Raw genomic sequence first — 18519 nt, forward strand, 5'->3', positions numbered from 1 at the left:
ATTTCGTTTTCAGCAACTTGATAACCAAATATAATGTAGTAGATTTTAAATTCAATATTTAGTTGGCAAAAATTATAATTGAACTGATATTTAGAAAACTTGAAATCTCGTTTTTAAATTTGGTATTTCTTTAAAAAAAAGAAAAAAAAAACAGAAATGTATAAAAATAATTATGCTTATATTGTAGTATTGTTATTATTCTTCGAGATGTTGTTTTAATTTTCAATAATCTTTCATTTGAAATCAAGATTTTCAAAACTGTATTTTAGTAAATTTAAATTGAATACAGATGGCGGGCTTATTGAAAATTGGAACGTCATCCTGACCATAATGCTCTGGGAGCGCATGCGCAAGAGTGAGCTGCGCCTTTGCGATCTGTGCTCGTCAGTCAGTCTTGCGGACGCGCGATTCACGTTTAGTGCGCAGTTTTGGTTGTGTGAACCGACCGAAATCGTCGACGGTCGTATGTTTAATCGTGATATTTGACGGAAGAAGTTGATCTCGTATGCGGTCGACTGGTGTCTCGTGGTGTGACGCTTTCTGCTAAGGTCGTGGTGGCAAGTTTCGCTATGTCGCAAGTACTTTGGTCGCAAGAGGCACAGTGACGACTCGCCCGTGAGACTGCCGACATCCTCGACAGCCCTGTGATGGAGTCTATCAGAAAATGGTTCTACAGGCCTAAGGTAAGCATATTCTGTCTTTTTCTATTCTTACTCCGTTCCCTTTTTTTCTACTCCTTTACTTTATTGCGTCACTTAATCTCTATCTTCGTAAGTCTCCTATCACGTAGCTGGTTGATCGAACGCGTGTGTTCGTTCTTTTTCCTTTATTCCTCGATCCCGTCTGTGTGGGACCTGCGCGCTGTTGCCACCTGTTTCTTGAAAATTCGTACGATATCTTAAAGATGTGCTTCGGGCGACGTGTTACACCTGTCTGATATACGTATACATACTCGATTGATACGCACACCTTTACTAATTATTCTTGTTTACACTCCTACATTTCCTTTCTTTTGGAAAAATCATAATCTTTGCTGAGAGGAAATCTCTTTCGGTGAAAAATGTAACTAACAATCGTGGAATATAGCCCGATCAGCTGATATGGAACGAAGCTATTAGTTTTTTAAATCCCTCGACGCAGATTGACCTGAATTGTAAAGTTTAATTCAGGAAGTTTCACTCATATTTAATTACTACATATATCTTTTTTTATTAGAAACGAATATTAATATTACAGATATGTATTAGCGATTATATAAATCTTTCAAATTTGTCTCATATTCTAATGTATTCTATTCTATACCAAGTTACTTTCTCTTTCATTCCCAATAACCTACATCTAACATCACATGACTTTAGCATCTGTCGCGCATAACCTCAGTCTAGGAATGTCTACATAGATCGCGAAGCAGCAAAGAGCATTTAGAAAATCGGGGGCCGACGTTTTCTCATAGCATCTCTTTAACAGCATCGCGATAGAAACGCGTTTCGCTAGTAAATTAATGCAATGTACGTTTCTATCGCGTGGAATATTTGTCGGAGTGAAAGATTCTTCGCACGTATCAGGAAAAGATTCTTCGTCCCTGTTGCTTGAGCATTTGTCGCCAGCTTTCGAACGCACGATTAGCACGTGAAAATCTGACTCGTTTGCTGGTGCTTCCTCCATTACTTCGACCGCTGTGTGTAGCTTATTTTATGCGCCGGGAAATGATGCAGCACGATGAAACGAGTCGTTCGTTCTTACCACCGCTCCGAACCGATTCCCAGCGATTAATATCTAATGACACGTCTTGTACGCGTAAGTACATTGTTCGTAGATCGTTCGGCTGTCACGTGACGGTGCCGAACGAACTGTCACGAAGCGAGTTACATGTTGATCATTTTTCACCCAAATGTATTTATAGTCAGCGTAAACAAATATTTGTATTTTCAAGAAAATAATACCATATTTTCCTCTTTTCAAGTAACCTTGTATGATTCACGCGAATAGTATTATCGTTTACTTTACGAGTTTTAAATATTCAGAAACATGGTTTCTAGATCGTCGTCGTCACGTGACCATGGAAAAGGAGCTACCACCAATCAAGTAACATAGCGTCAATTCATGGTTAACCACTAATGTTTCTTAGAAAAACAAATAAATATTTCTGTCATCGAGCAAATATTTTCCTTTCTTTTCTGGTTAGCGTAATCTTACGATTAGATGATTCACGCGAAATAGGTTATTCTTTACTCTTTAGTTGTTGAATATTCAGCAAGTTAGCCTCATTCGAAATTTGTGGTATGTAATTAAATAGTTTTACTTGCTATGTCGTAACATGTAAGAGATTTTAATCCACTTGTTTCATGGATTAGAGTGTACTCTCGATGGTCAGTCGTGGACAAAAGGTAACACACTTTTCAAGCCAACCGCGCACGCCGAGAAAGTAAAGATTTCAGTTAGTTTACGGTGCCTTGACCATGCTTGGATCAGGTTCAACGCATCGGTTGCCAGAGAAAAATTTACACTCGAGAGCGATCGTCGAACGCGTTTCGTTTCGTTTCGTTTCGTTTCGTTTCGCACGTCATCGTATTGCTTTTAAAATTAAACGAAGAAACACGTCGAACCAGTCTTTTTCCCCTATTATTCTTCGTGTCGTTCCATAGCAAAACGTTTTCTAGTTTACCCGTTGGCACCGGTTCCAAACACGATCGATGTCTCGACTTATTGCTCTCGAACGAAACAGAAACAAACGCATCATTTTAAGTATCCCTAATTGTAAGATGCATTTGTTGTAATTCTTTTGAAACGATACATGAAAAAAGTACCTTTTTGTTAAGAATATGTAGCCTCTTAATTATTGAAAGGATTCACAAGAACTTTAAAAAATTTATTAAGTACGGATAAAAATAGGAATTTTAAGAGCTACATATTTCTTTGTGTCGAGGAGCTGATATTCACATTGCGGTGAAAGGAAATCGAAGAGTATAGTAGTTGTAAAGGTAACAAAAGAGGACCATTCATATCTCGATAAGAATAGGTTTTAGAACATGTGCTTATTAAGACTTCTTCGGTTATTTCGATGAATCTTATATGTATACATATGTACATATATGTAAATTTGCGATTTCATTCCCTCTTTTGCTATAAATTATCTTGACAGTTTCAGTAATTATTCTTTATTTTATCACATCTTCTTTGTAGAAGATATTATAATAGGATACAATATTCATTCTTAAATTTCTTAAAATAGCAAAAATAATTCTCTATTCCTTTTCCTTAGTCAGAGTAATCGAAAAATTAATATCCTATTCCGAATGGATATCCTGGAAATAAATGGATCTCAATAAAAATAATACACGTACTACTTTTACCTGTATGAAAGTGGTCATTCAGCTGGAGAGTTGAAATTGACCGATTCCATTTGATTGAATTATACTTTTAAATGCATTGAGAAATCACAAAAAAGATAAAAAGTAAATGATTGAAAATACCAATTATCAATGGAGGTTGATCATTTTTAATTTTCAGTTCAGTTTGTATTTTTAGAGTTTTTGACCGAATTCGGATCAATACTTGAGAAATATTGTACACCCTCGTGCAACGTAGACTCATGATCGTGCTATATGTATCTCCTAATCCGACTACACATGTCTTATTTCCTCTATCTAAGCGAATGTCTTACAATTTTCCATTTAATCTGGTATTTCATGCAAATGAATTACTAAACCCACGTTTACGACGAAAGGGTGGAATGAAATTCTATTTCAATTCTGAGTCCTTTGAAGGATAAACGAAATAATAGCAGGATCTCGTCCATAAAAGAGCGTCTTTCTCGAAGAAGAAGTTGCCTCGTGATAAACACTACGAGCGCATGCGTAGACACGTATACAATACGTTAAATACACGCAAGGATGAACTTGGAGCAGAAAAAGAGGGTGGACGAAAGCGACACGGGAAGGAGTGTTCCAACTAGGGGATGGTCCGATACCGAAAGAAGGTCAACGATGGACGGATGGACGGATGGACGGATGGATGAGTCATTCCAGGGTGTCGTTCCTTATGTCGTGTTCACAACTGGCATTCGTGAAGAAATTCTTTCATCTACCGTTTCCTTAATAAAAAGAGGAGTTAATGATTATTCACTGATGAATAGATTTTCATATAAATCCACCTCAGCTCACACATATTAATTATGCTATATTAATTATGTCCCACGAGACTTTTTGTCATCAGTAGGCAGTATGGATGATTTATAAAGTGGAAGAAATGGAATGAAAAATTGTAATACATTCACTTAGGAAAATAAGATATCTACAGTCACGTTCAAAGATATAGTAGCAATACATGCAAATATGGTAGAATTTTATGACTGAAAGTATATTTAGTTAGATAATTAAATTTAATTTTACACTTTACCCATTTTCATTTTGCCCAATTTTTGGTCGAAGCATCCTTGAACGTCTATGTTTCGTAGATTTGGATCACGATTTACGCTTTACGGGTATTATAAAAAAGTGTAAAGTTTCCGGCAAAGATGATCGTATCGAAAGGGTTGAAATCAGCGTGCCAAATCTCTCGTGGGACTATCTTTTCGTAATGTGTTTGCTATGAATTGTTCACTGCTCGCGAAAGTGTCCTCCACGCTTCCGGCGAACATGATTCATAATTTGTTCGCGATCAGCGTGGACGCGGCATTACGGTCCGAGAAAAACATCCGTTCGCTTTAATTCATCGACTCGATTTGCATGTCAAATCCTTTCTCCTTGAGGTGTCGATGTAATTACACACTGGCTTTCTTATGTTTTATTCCGATCGAGCGAGAGATTCGATATTGTTGGTCGTTGCAGCTGAAAGTAAAATGAAATGACTATCAACTGCTTTGAGATAAGATCTGATCCATGAATGATGCACGAAATTTTACAGGGGCTTATCATCCATTTTATGAGGAACTTTATCTGATTGTAAATAAGTTGTTAAAAAGATTTTTGGCAAATTTACGATAGAAATGATGAAAGAGGAAGATAATGTTTAATATAAAGTTAAAGAGCGTGAAAATTCAACTTTCATAGAATTTTAATGATTTAATTATCTAATTAAGATGAGCGAATGATCAATATTTCCGAAGTATTAGGTGTGCAAATTAATTCAGTGCCTTTAATATTATTACCTATACGTCTTCTTAATCGCTAATTAAAATTTCAATATTCTCCCGCGCTTCTATGGACTTGAAAGGTGGTTCAACCAGAGGATTCAAACACGATAATGATTAATTAATAATTGAAATTACTATGACTATTAAAAAATAAATCTCCAGTTTAAAAAAAAGCACCTAATATAATTGCAATCTCCGAATTCTAACAGTAAGTTAAAACAATATTGTTCACTCCTCTGTGTACATCGTTGGTCTTGCGTGGGTGTAAATTATCACTGATTGTGTGTTTATAACACCGTCGTGTTATCACGCGATAAGAAAAAAAAGGATTGAAAACAATCGCAAAAACAGATGTACATACCTACAAACGTCGATAAAACTTAACGCAATCAGTGATAAAATTAAACGAACATTTAGTTTGATCAAAATAGTGTAACAACAAATTAATCCTTCCAGTAGTTAGCTAGAAGGTTTTAACCCTTTCATTATAAGAGAATTCAATATAGAACAAATTTGTGTTTTAATCTTACCATGACCAAAAATTTTATCATTTGAAGAATAAAATGCTATGTTATAAAAAAACATTGTGCAAGGAATATGTAATACGATTATCCAAGACAAAAATTTTCTTTCGCTTTGCTGTGATGCAATGCTCGTTACGGTCTACCACACAGCGTGGCTAATGTGTCATTAAGTCATCACTAATAATATTATTAGCTGTAAGCAAAACAGTGATTAATTCGGGTCCTGCGAAAGAACGCCCGAAAAAATTGTTCCTCGTTTACCGTGATTCATTCGCAAATATCTTTGAACTCTGCCATCTTATCCAGTTACATTGATTCACAATCAGTAGAATATACAGTTAGCGTTAAACTGGTCGAAGCATCGTTATTGGAAAATAAGAAAATTTGTTTGATAAATAAAAATCGCGTTTCTCCCATTGGCGAATCGTTCACGTAAGTAGTCGTTGGTTGAAATTAGCGGAACGGTGTCGTGATCGAGTTCTTCTGGAAGCATGTCAGGAAGTCAATTTGTGGTTAGTCCAGCATGAAGCGTATTGCAATCATCATCGTTGAAAGTTCTAAAACGCGTATCACGCGAAGGTTGAATTGCTCGTGATAAAACGAGGGAATCTTTTCTATGCGATAAGATGAGAAACAATCAACATTCAAAAACGATGAATTTTTCCCGATTCAGATTTAATTTTCATTCAATTTCTTATTAATAACTTCTCGTTAGAATGCTATTAGATTGTCGCATATTAGGTAATCCCTGTTCAAATAGATCATTTCCTGGGAGACTATTTCATTTAGATAGCATTTTACTTTGCTTAAGCGAACAATTGTAATTTAACTTTTGTAACTTTTTACCTTTTCAAACTTTTATATCAACGTTTCCAAGCAGTTCGAGTACTAAATCTGAGAAAAAGTAAATGTTTTTCTTCGGTAGTTGACACACACTGTTAGCATACAATTGCTCGCTTCCTTTATTTAAATTTCAAACGAACAAGCCAATCGAAAACTTTTGGAATTTTTCTGCAGTCTAAATGAATTCGTACGCTTAATTTTGTCGATACTAAACTAGGTCCAGTCTATAAACTTCTTCCTTTTCGACAGAATGAGAATAACTTTGTTTTTCTTATATCTTTCTTATAATCAGATGCAAAAAATTTCATTAACACCGGAACAAGCAAACGTGTAAAAATTATTTATTCCAAGTTACAAAAATTTTTATCTTTTTACGAAAACATACCTATTATATTCACTTCTGTCACGGTAAAGAATAATTATGTATTTTTTATTTATTTTTCATTCCTCATTTATCCAGATATTCCTAAATATCAGAACGTTTATTTTTAAAGGGTGTTCTTCTAAAGAAAAGGTTATGAAAAGGGGTGATTAAATGAGAAGGTCATCTTATTTTTTTTTTTTCCAACCTTTTTTTCTTCATGCTCTAACAATAAGAGACTTTCGATATTTTAATATTAAGTGTGGAATAAGTATAGAAAAAAATATTTTTCAACTCATACTTCTTACTACCTATCGCGAGAAAAAACGAAACGGGAGATCCGTTCGTCCGAAATATCTCATTGTGTAAGATTCTGTGAATCAACGAAACGTTTACGGTTCTACGAACGCGAGACACGATGGCACGATTCGCACGTACCTCCTGAAATCATTGTCTAGAACGGTGCATTATTTTTCCATACACGAGACCGTGTAACTAGCAAACAATCACATTTACATTCTGGATCTGGATAAACGTAGACGTCATTATTTTTATCACTATTTATTTTATTCCAAGGAAAAGTCGCAATTATTTTGCAATTGCATTAACACTTTAATTGGAGAATCATTTTGAAATATAATCAAGTTCCCTATTAAAACATAAATCAAATATTAATGTAATTGAATAATAATTCATAGTCGAATGTAAACAGAATTGTTATAGATTCGACCTCTTGTCCATGCTTCTATTATTGTACACTTTATTATCGTACAATAATTGTTTTGTTATTCAACACGCATTTAGTAATGGCAATTTCTCATTTCATTAAATTTCGATGCGTAATGTTTGATCGACCAAGCGAACAGTGTTTTGATCGGGTGATACTCAATATTTTTCTTTTTTTGTTTGTCTCCAATTCTTATCTATCTATATCCATCATCGTTAGATATTTCAAAAATTGTAATAAAACGATAGAAAATAATGAGATTTATGGTTCTTCTGGATCAGCAGCATCGACTTCAGTTCGATATCATTGTTATCCTTCTGGTCTCTGTTTTCTTAGTTGCACCTTAGACTTGTTAATTGGTCGAATGAAAAACAATCTCACTGAGTCATTGGTATTAAGAGGATGTCAGTAGTTATCAAGCACGACCTTCGTCAACAGCGTGCTTCCTTGATTACTAGGTATGTATTTAGGTATGTATGTACACGAAGGATTGCAACGTGAACGTGAAATGAACGTAATGAAAGGCTTATCTAATGGCACTGCTATTTCACACGAAAGATAAACACGACGCGTGCAGTGTATCATAAGTAGTGTCATCTTCGAAATGAAATACGTCTAACGAATCATAGGACAATCCTCTGGGAGAAAATAATGATATATTAGATCGAAGTCATCAAACTCTACAGGATTTTAAAACATGCCAAGTCTGACACGATTCGATTACGTAAAAGTAGTGCAAAATTACATACATTTATATCAATTTGAAGCTGAATGATTGCAAAATATCAATGAACAATCTTGTACAATTGTGATACACTTTGAATTGAACTCGATTATAATTTTGACAATACAATTTCAATTTTATCTTATCTGCATATTGAACGGTAACAATGCTAGACGATCAAATCACAGATCGTATATCAAGTTTATAGTTATTTTTACAGACGTTCAACATCGCGAGTTGTTGAACATTAGTAGGTACGGTTCGACGTTACGAATAGTTTGTTTTTTCTTCGCTCATGTTCGCGATGGAAACGGCACGAGCGAGCAATAAATAAGTATCCCGATGCTATCGATTTAAAGTGCATCGACACATTGTTATGCAAGCGCAATTACACGAACACGTATCGTTCTCTCGTGATTTACGTATTACATTCTGCCTGCGGCTTCGAACCGCCTCGATACTAACGCCTTGATTGCCCCAAATTTTATTGGCTAGTATTTTTATTATTTATAATTTCAAGTAGATACCTTTAATTTCTATCATACATGAGTGATTCAGCTCTTATCTATTCATATTTATACGTAATTTCTTTCTGTACACAGTAGGTAGTCAGAGAGGGATGACTAATAAGCGTATTTTGCACACAATGACTGTTCGTTCATTGATGATAGTAAAAATTTGAAATGAAATCTATCGTGTTAGAGAATACGAAGTGTCCTTTTTGGAAAGATTGAATTTCCTTATACGTATTCGTATGATAACATGAGATAAACGTTATCCGATAGTTAACTACAGGTTTGACCAACTGGTTGCCACCAATGTAAACCACGTCCCTGAAAAGTAAGGTAACAAAGTGTAACGAATATTAAGCTGGTTATCAACTTATTATAGGTACTCGTGTTTTACGATGAATAACACCCTATTGTTATTACACATTGACTTGTTAGTCTTCTTTGATACGACAAGGAAGAATTGATTTGATTGAATTTCTTGCGTTTCTTTCTATCAGATTTGTATCGACAGATTTATGCCATCAAGATATCGAATAGAAATTATTAGGATGTCCATCAGAGTGTCGCTCTCTACCGAAGCAGAGGTAGAGAATACAGAGAGTTTTAATAAAATTCGATTGAAAAATCCCTTGAAATTTTGGCACGATTCCTGCTTTCGTTTTATCGTATTCCCGACACAAACAAACAAACAAACAGGTTAAAATTATATACATATATCTTTTCCCGTTTCTAATTACGTTTGTATTGCTTCTGCCAGAAAATTATGCAGGGCACGGCGTAATTATTGGTCAACACCAACCGGAGAAAACCTTGTTACGCTTTCTAAATCCGTTTTCGATGTTGATTTTTACGATTCGTCTTCTCCTTCTCCTCTTTTTTCTACCACGTTTAACCAGCGATTAACATATTTCTCGTTTAATATCGTTCATTATTCATTGTAACAGCAAAAAATCGTTTACCGTTAATTACGAGATTCATGCATATTAAATATCCCGGTGATATACTAAACGTGTTTTTAACAATTAAAATAATCCATTTTCTTGAGTATAAATATTTTAATAATTGTCTCGTTAAGAATTCCAGTTAAAAATTTTATTAATTAAACTACAGTTGGAATTTGTACTTTTTTTTAAAAAAGACTAAAATATGTCAAGTAAAGCTTCCATTGCTCGTTAATGAATTAAAATATATCATTTAAATGATAATGATGGTAATAAAATTGAATAAGAAAATTTACAATTTTAATTACATGAAATGTACGGTTTCCTATTTCGTTTATAGCGTAAAATTCATTGATAAAAATGTATTTTCTTTGAGCAACAGTAAAGTCGTTCTACATATGTATGTATGTATATGTGTAACAATTAAGATACAACTCACGGTGATGCAACATTCTTTTTTTATTTCTTTTAATTACGCTTTAAATTCCTTCCACTGAATTTTTCCCAACGAAACGTTCTTGAACTTTACACCTATCCGAATCTTGTCAACACGGAACTTGAGGATTTTGGAATTTCGCAATAATCGTGAATTCTAAAAGTCCATCGGCGTATATTTTTATCGTTGACTAAATGCATTTATGTACCATTGCTAATCGTAAGTGCCATGATAATATTTTACAAATAGTAGATTTAAGAATTTATTCATTTATTGCAACATAAGAATCATTTATTTTATTACAAAATAACCGTACGCTTGTCGTAAAAGAGTTAAAATCTTTTTGAGAAACACACGTGACAAGAGCAAATCCGTAAAAGCAACAGCAACAGAGGCTTTACGTTTGTGACAAAAACATCTGCGAAAGTGTCTAGTTAATCAGTAAAGAGATAAGATGATAAGAAACACACAGAGAAAGTGTTTTATCCATATCTACGCGTGTTGTCAGTTGAACGATAATAAATAGTTGTTCATTTATTTGCGACTGAAATTTTTCTCGTAGATAACTATGGAATATAAATTGAAAAATTTTCAAATAAATAGTAGTCTAATTAATACATAGTGACGATGATACTTCCATTCATTAGTAGGAAGACGAAGTAGAATTTATACGAATATTAAAATATTCGTATAGGAAAGTGTTGACGCGATTCGAACTTTTATTTTCTACAAATAATTATCGAATACTTCACTGTTATTAATTACATTCCCCATCCTTAGCTTTCTATAATTAAGTTCGTTAATCCACGTTAAGCTTAACGAACCACTGTCACTGAAAGAATAATGTACCGTGGTAGATTCTTTTTTAGCTAACGATGAAATTAATTAACTCCTTTGTCTGATTAAAAAAGAGAAGTAAAAACAGTCTCATTGTCAGTGGTCTCTTTGTTTCAGCTGTGAACTTTGTTGATTGCAGTCTGTTGTTGACAAGAGGAAAAAGCCATCGCTGAGTACTTTTAATTGCTGTATCGAATTCATCGGACTATTCCATTAAAAAATAGTTTCGTTGATGGTAGATGGTAGATCATCTTTTAAAAATTGTTGTTAAGTGGGTGCAACAACCGACAACACGTTCACCCGTCCAATAATATAACATATGGTCCACTTTTATTTTTATCCAGCAACGCGTGCACAAAATATTTTCTGCTGTTTTAATGCCACTAATCTGCTTAATAATTTCGCAATCTATGTAAATTGAATGTATCGGATTAATTCTATTAGTAATCTCTTCCTATTAGGCCTAAACAAGAATTTTAAATTTCATTTAGATGCATTGCATATTGCACTTTTGCCCGAATATTTAATACTTGTATTGAAATAAAATTTTATGAGCTGATAATTTTTCACGAGGGGGTTACTTTAGCTTTGACTTAATTATGTTAGGAAAGAGAAAAAATGAATTAATCAAATTTCTATCATTGTCCTGAATCTAAAGATTTTCCGTGAAAACAATCGGTTATTTTCCGCGGCACGGTTCGTCACTCGAGAAAGAAAAAGCACCACTCGGAAGATATTTATAAATTGATACGAGCCTGTGCTTCTCAGAACAATGACTCTAATTATACCTCTACGCGTTGCAATTAAAAAGGGGACCCCGTGGTACGATATTCTGTGTTCCGTGAACGGTGATCATCAATGGAGGGGTACTGCAACGATTCATTACTAATTGCTTTTTTTTTTTTCGTGGAACCTTCTATTCATGCTATCAGTCTTTTGACATTTCGAAGTAGAAGCACAAAATATTCAAGAATTTCGTTATACTGTTTGAATGTACTGATAATCTTTGATTTTCAGAATTTCTTTCTTTTTTTGTGAAAATATAAAATTTTTCTGTTGGAAACAGAGGGACGACACGAGTCTGCTGGCTCAGTTTTTCTACGCGGACGAATCGTTGAACGCGGTCGCGTGCGAATTGGACTCGTTCGACGGTCGCCAGGAGCCAGAGAGATGCACCACGTTGGTGAATCAGCTGCGACATTGCCAGGACAAGGTGTTGACGATATGCAGCCAGATAATGGACGAGCTGATACCCGAGAGCAGAGCGAACCGAGACTTCAGAGTGAAGTTTCCTGATGACGTGATGCAGGAGAATCTGGCAGGACAGCTGTGGTTCGGTGCGGAATGCCTCGCTGCTGGATCTTCCATTATGAACAGGGAAGCTGAAAGTTCAGCGATGAGACCACTTGCCAAGGCTTTGACAAAGTCGTTGGATATTGTCAGGAATTTGCTCAGGGAACACGCGTTGAAAGGTCATATGAATCTGAAGGTATTTATCTATACATCCGTCTTTTGAATAATATTTTTCTACATACAATATGTATAATTAGCTATTAACCTTTTGCTTCTTTTTTTATTTTATCATTATCTAATTTTCTGTAAAATTTCACCGATTCAAGTTGGATTTAAAAATTCCTCTGATTTGTCAAATGCAGTTTAGTAAATATTTCCTTCGTTATCCCTGCTAAGAAGGTTAATTTATTTAATAGAATAACGTAGAATGCATCGTGTTAAATCTTACACGAGAAATGCACTTGGAACTCGTTCCCCGATGCACTCTCGCGTTCCTAGCCATGTGCAACTTTCTCTTTCGTATGATATTCTTTCGAGGACGCACGCAGCAATTACTCGAATGTCAATTTTATTTTTCCTCCACGAGAAAATCGCAGATTAAAACCGTCTTAGTTTTTTATCGTATAATTGTTCATTTAAGTAAATTAATAAAGGTTGCAACAATAGAATTATGTCGGGATCGAAGACGTTCCATTCCAAATTTAAAAGTTAGGGGAAAGCAGTGGATCGATCGTTAAGGAAGAAAAATACTGTCTCACTTAGACTCATGCATACTTGCCGAGAGTTAAGGATATGGATGGAATCCTTCCAACGGAATGGGATAATCGAGGCTGCCAGATCCAAACTTTCTTTTGTGTATTTCCAAGTTTCTTTAAGAGGAAATATTTTATCAATAGTTTCTATTCAAATTGGCTAATCCCTTATTATCTAGAGTAATTAATAATAAATCAATCATTTAACTCTAAAAAGTGTCGAATCGAAATGAAATTTTTTGTAATAATGTATTTTTTACTTTTTACCAGCATAAATCCAATCCTTTTCCCCATTGAAACTGATAATCATCAACTGACTTTTCCATTGGCAGTATCTCTTTCAGACGCAGAACCCGTTGGATCCGTCTCTGGAGAAGCTTATCGAGTCGTTGAAGATCTTCGATCGTCTGTTCGCCGATTTCGAGCTGTGCTACGTGGGCGCCATGGTACCGGTCAAGTCGACGAAGGAGTACGAGCAACAGGAGCTCGTGTGCGTTTTATTTTCGGAGACGTTGCAGAGAGCACTAGAGCGTGGTTTGCTCAGCCAGGCCGATGTGGACAATTACGAGCCGGCCCTGATGTTTACCATTCCGCGTTTGGCGATCGTTTCTGGCCTTTTGGCTCCGCCCGGAGGACCATTGTGCCTCAATTCTCCGGATAACATCAGCGAAATGTTTAGACCTTTTAGGGTAAGCGGCTAAAAAATGTGATATTATCGACGTAGAACCATTTAGATCGCAGAGCAAAAGATCCATCTCCTTTCGTTTCAGACGCTTCTGTTAAAAATAAGAGAACTTCTCTGGACGTTGAACAACCGCGAACTGTACATGTTGGAGAAGCTATTGTGCTCGAACGAGGAACCATCGGCTCCTCTAACGCAGTCGTCCAAGTCCGCGTGTCAGGACATCCCAGACCTCGAGGAGTTCGTTCACAATTTTTATACCGGTTACCCGAACTGCAAAGACTTCATCGTAGATTTTTACACAGTGACGAGGAACACCGGGAACAACATGGACGAGGTGGCGAACGATGTTGTTCGAACGTTGGACGAGGAGAACGAACGTTTGACGGGGAGTAACAGCGATCAGGATAGCGAGAACAAGGGTGGTAGCATAGCAATCGGGCCTAATCGGTTAAATTTATCCACGGACGTGTTCGAGGAGATTGTGGTGTGTAATGGTGGCGTGAGGACATCCAGTGAACGGGACAGTGTTCGCGACGAAGTGCAGTATCACGCGAGGAAAGGGTGTAGTAGTACCAGCAACGGTAGACAATTGTCCTGCGACGAGGCAACGGCTAGTCCAGTTCCTCTGATCGATCAGAACAACGGGAGCGAGATACTCGTAGCTGAGAGCAGTATTTCTAGCGCGAACGAGAATAGGCGCGGTGACCAACTGCACAAACAGCAAGAGGAATTCATCGCTTCCGATATATCAGAGATTCTCAGCGGTTCCGAGAACATAGAGATTCCTCAGACGCAGTACCTGCTGAACCAGGTGTCGCACGAAAATAACGTGACAGTCGAGACCGTTCATATTCAGAACTCTCTGCCGGATCTCGACTCGAAGAAGCTCATCTCCGAGGCGAATAAGACCTTATCGAACCTTTTACTGGACGGCGAGTGTCAGAATGAAATCTCCGAGCAAACTGATTCAGGTATTTGCACGGTTATTTCTTCAGAGAACACCAGCCTCTACGATAAAAGTCCTGAAGAGAAGAAAACGTTCCCTAATGAGATACAACAGGACGAACAGGTATTGGATGACGACGATACGCAAGAGAACACCAGCTACTCTTGCTCGAATATAAATTCTCCTAAGCGAAAGAATTCTACAATGTCAGAGAATTCTTGTGTTTGCAGTCTGAGAAACGTGAAGACGGTACCCTGTTTCGACCACTCGATAGAGGTGCAGAATCTGCACGCGGCCAATACCGAAGCCGCGAAGAATATTCCAAGAATATCAGCCAATTTCGATGGGACGAACGAGGAGTTCGTTGGGGTTGCGTACGGCAACGGGCAGATATCCGTCTGCGATTCGAATCAGTCTAGCTTTCAGATCAATTACTCGGAGAACTGGGAGAATCTGAACCTGAGCATCGACGCGTCCACGTCTAGAAGGGAATTCTGGAGTGATTTGAAGTGCGAGAATTGTCCCTCCACGTCGCAGAATATAGACAAGGTCGGGACGAAGATCGAGCAGTATGCACAGGATAAGGTAATCTGTAGGAAGGCGAGAGACGAGAGGCAGAAGCGACGACACCAACGCAAGCACGAGAGGAACAGCCAGAAGGTGGTGGTACACCAGGTAAACAGAATGCCGAACTTTCAGAATGTAAAAACATCGGCTAGTACAGAGAGTTCTAGATCAAACTCGACGGATCGCTGCTTGAATCCAAGGCTGATCAGCTACGGAGCAAGTTTGCACCCCAGTCAGAACACCAGACAGATGCCGAATTTTGGTAGTCACAGTCCTCGTGCTAGCCCTAGGCTGCAACACTTTGAAACCCGCTGCACAGCGAGCCAGAGGCACTGTAGCATCGCGTCCAGAGCTCAGAGGAACCTCTCTCCCCAGAACAGGAAGCTTCTGGATCATAGAAGATCCAGGTCCGAGCAAATGAACAGAATAAAGAGAAGAGACCTGGAGAAAAGGGACAAGTACGAGCGTGCGAATCCTCGAGCGGAACAGACCAAGAGGAAATTGGCCAGTAGAAGTCCTAGCGAACTGATGAACGATGGCTTGGGACCAAGAACGGATAAAAGTGGTCTAGCGAACGAGCCGGTATCTCCCACGGCGACGCAGAGCTTCACGTACGGGACGCAAAAAGACAATAACTCGCAACGAGCCACGCGAGCCGGAAGACTGGTGAATCCGTCTACGGTTCAAGGAACACAGTCCTTCGGTTCGGAACAGTCCTCTGTCCTCGAGAAGACTACCGAACTAGGCTCCAGTTCCAGTTGTTCGAGTTGCTGCGACTCGAGCTCAGAGACCAGCGAGTTCCAGAGCGAGTGCCAGGACGACGAGGAGATCGCTCTGGCGATGCAGGCCGCTGAGATTGCGAACAGAAATCAGATCCGGGCGAAATTTCGGTAATTCCCCGTCTTTGTTTGATTATTAATAATAATTTTAACGTTGATTATTGATTTTTCCTATATGTATTTATTAATCCAGTCACCTGAGCAGTTTGAGTACTATCGAACATTCATAAACTATGGATAACTAATTATTCCAGATCATCAGAGGATCTCGTGCACCGATTATTTGTCTGCATAGCTGGGGTAGCGGATCAGTTGCAAACAAATTTCGCGTCGGATTTGCGAAATATTTTGAAATGCGTCTTCCTCATGAATAGTAGTCAAACCGTGGAAGATGGCGAAACGAAGGACGAAGGTTTAACATCGGAAAATCAGTTGGGTAACTTGTTGAACGATACTAATCACGACCGACAGGATTCGTTGCAAGAGTACGAGGATGATTTGGAAGAGACCACTGCAGCTAATGACCAAAATACAAGTATGTATTATTTCCTAAAGCACCTCTCCACACACGATAAGATCATTTACTTTTTATACATTATACTTTGTCATTTATACAGCTTCTCCAGTGACCGAACGAGGCGAAGAGTGCGTAGAAAGAGCTCCAGCCTGGATTCCCGACAACGATGCACCCAGGTGCATGGCCTGTCAGGCAGGCTTTACCGTCGTTCGACGTAGACACCATTGCAGAAATTGTGGCAAAGTGTTCTGCGGTCGTTGTAGCAGCAACAACGTTCCCCTGCCACGCTACGGGCACATGAAACCCGTACGAGTGTGCAACAGGTGTTTTCTGTATCAAGTGACACCGTTTACGGTATCTCAAGTGACGCCAGCAAGCTGAACTTTACCTGAACAAGGTATACATATAGATTAGGGAATCGTTCTGTTCCATTCGTCTATGATGTTCTTATCGAAATTTAACCGCCATTAATATGGTGTATCGTTCGTTCGTTTTTTCCTCTGATTAGGGATCCGACGTTTCGAGCTTTCTCTCTTTAGATACCTGGACGTTAAAGTAACACAAGGTGTTAAAGTAATAGTTATTTGCTTTCTTAACACCTTGTACAAATTGTGGTTGGAATTTGTGGTTGAATAGAAAAAGGATGATGAATTCCTTGTGTGAATGTTAATAAAATTTTGTAATACGAGCCTTCGTTTTTGAACGAATGTTAGTCTTGGAAATTCGTTGCGTACCTGTGTAGGTAGGTTGAGGTCTGTTGTATGATAAGGATGATTTATTGTATTTCGTGGTTTTTACTCGCTGATAGGTTTAGGAAAATAGTGAAAGAGTTTAGCAAAGTTCGTTTGTTTCGTTAATCCTTTCGCTATGGCAATGTTCAGAAATTTACTCGAGATAATAAAATACATTTTTAAGATAACATTTGTGAAATTCTCTGTATTATTTTCCACCCTGAAGCATTCGCAGTACCGTACAATGGTTCAAATCAAATATTTCTTTTAATATCCATTCTATCGTTTATAAAATCATAAATGAAAATTGAGTGTACTCGACGAATTTTCAGTATGTTTTTTTTTTTTTTTTTTTTTTTTTTAGTTTAAACACAAGAACATTGTGTTTAAAAATTTCGCACAAGGAATCACTATGTTTCTGGTTATTCTACAAACTTTCCCTTAGCTTGTATTATACATATAATTATACCTATTAAAATGGTACGGGTACATTTTTTCATTTTCGTTAGAATCACAATTGAAATAACTGGGATACTTTTTCATTATCCTTAAATTTTCAAATAATTTAATTTCATTTTTTGAATAATTACAAAAGAATTTTGTTTTATAATCTTATTAAAAAATCAGTACCAGATATTTCACAGAAGCTAAACCAGAAATGAGAAAAATGGAAGTCGAAACAATGTCGACATTACCCAAGATTGCTGTTTGCGTTATTTGTATAATTACATAAACTTAAAACTCGTGAATTTAGGAGATTATATATATATATCGCTAATATTTTTACACGTCGTGATCGAACGTTTTTAACGGAGCTAATATCCAAAAGCAGTTGTACCATAGCTTTCGTAGGTGATAAGATTTCAAAAAAAAAAGGAAAGAAGACGGACAAACGTTATCATTTATTTTTCTCCTTTAGGACTCGAACCTTTAATTAAATTAGTTTATTAAGAAGAATTCTGTAATAATTATAATTTTTTTCATTTAGTGTATGCGATTACGCACGATTTTTTTTTCTTCTTCTTTTTAAATTACCTTCGTCTACGTTCCGTATGTGTATCTTTATCTTTCGTTATTAGGAATGTTTCTTTAATTTCATTTGTATAAAAAATCCTTCGTGGACGAAATTATGTTTAGCCGCAACAATTGAAAGACGATTTCAATGCACAAAACTAGTGCAAATATTGTTCCATAAAAATATTTTTATTTT

General features: G+C 36.9%; 1 protein-coding gene across 3 annotated transcripts; it reads left to right on the forward strand.

Moving 5' to 3' along the window:
• Window positions 1-376: 376 nt before the first annotated feature.
• Window positions 377-17670, forward strand: LOC117608435 (lateral signaling target protein 2 homolog). Of its 3 annotated transcripts, XM_034333552.2 has the most exons (7): window positions 377-683; window positions 7926-8047; window positions 12106-12528; window positions 13417-13773; window positions 13855-16172; window positions 16316-16596; window positions 16679-17670. In XM_034333552.2, the coding sequence occupies exons 3-7, from the start codon at window positions 12277-12279 to the stop codon at window positions 16957-16959; spliced, it is 3489 nt and encodes a 1162-aa protein (XP_034189443.2). In that variant the 5' UTR covers window positions 377-683; window positions 7926-8047; window positions 12106-12276; the 3' UTR covers window positions 16960-17670. The 3 variants fall into 3 exon arrangements, with proteins under 3 accessions (XP_034189443.2, XP_034189441.2, XP_034189442.2); XM_034333550.2 differs by lacking the exon at window positions 7926-8047; XM_034333551.2 differs by lacking the exon at window positions 7926-8047 and having other exon boundaries at window positions 13429-13773.
• The last annotated feature ends 849 nt before the right edge of the window (window positions 17671-18519 follow it).

The sequence above is a fragment of the Osmia lignaria genome, chromosome 2 (genome assembly GCF_051020975.1).
Source record: "Osmia lignaria lignaria isolate PbOS001 chromosome 2, iyOsmLign1, whole genome shotgun sequence".
Lineage (NCBI taxonomy): Eukaryota > Metazoa > Arthropoda > Insecta > Hymenoptera > Megachilidae > Osmia > Osmia lignaria.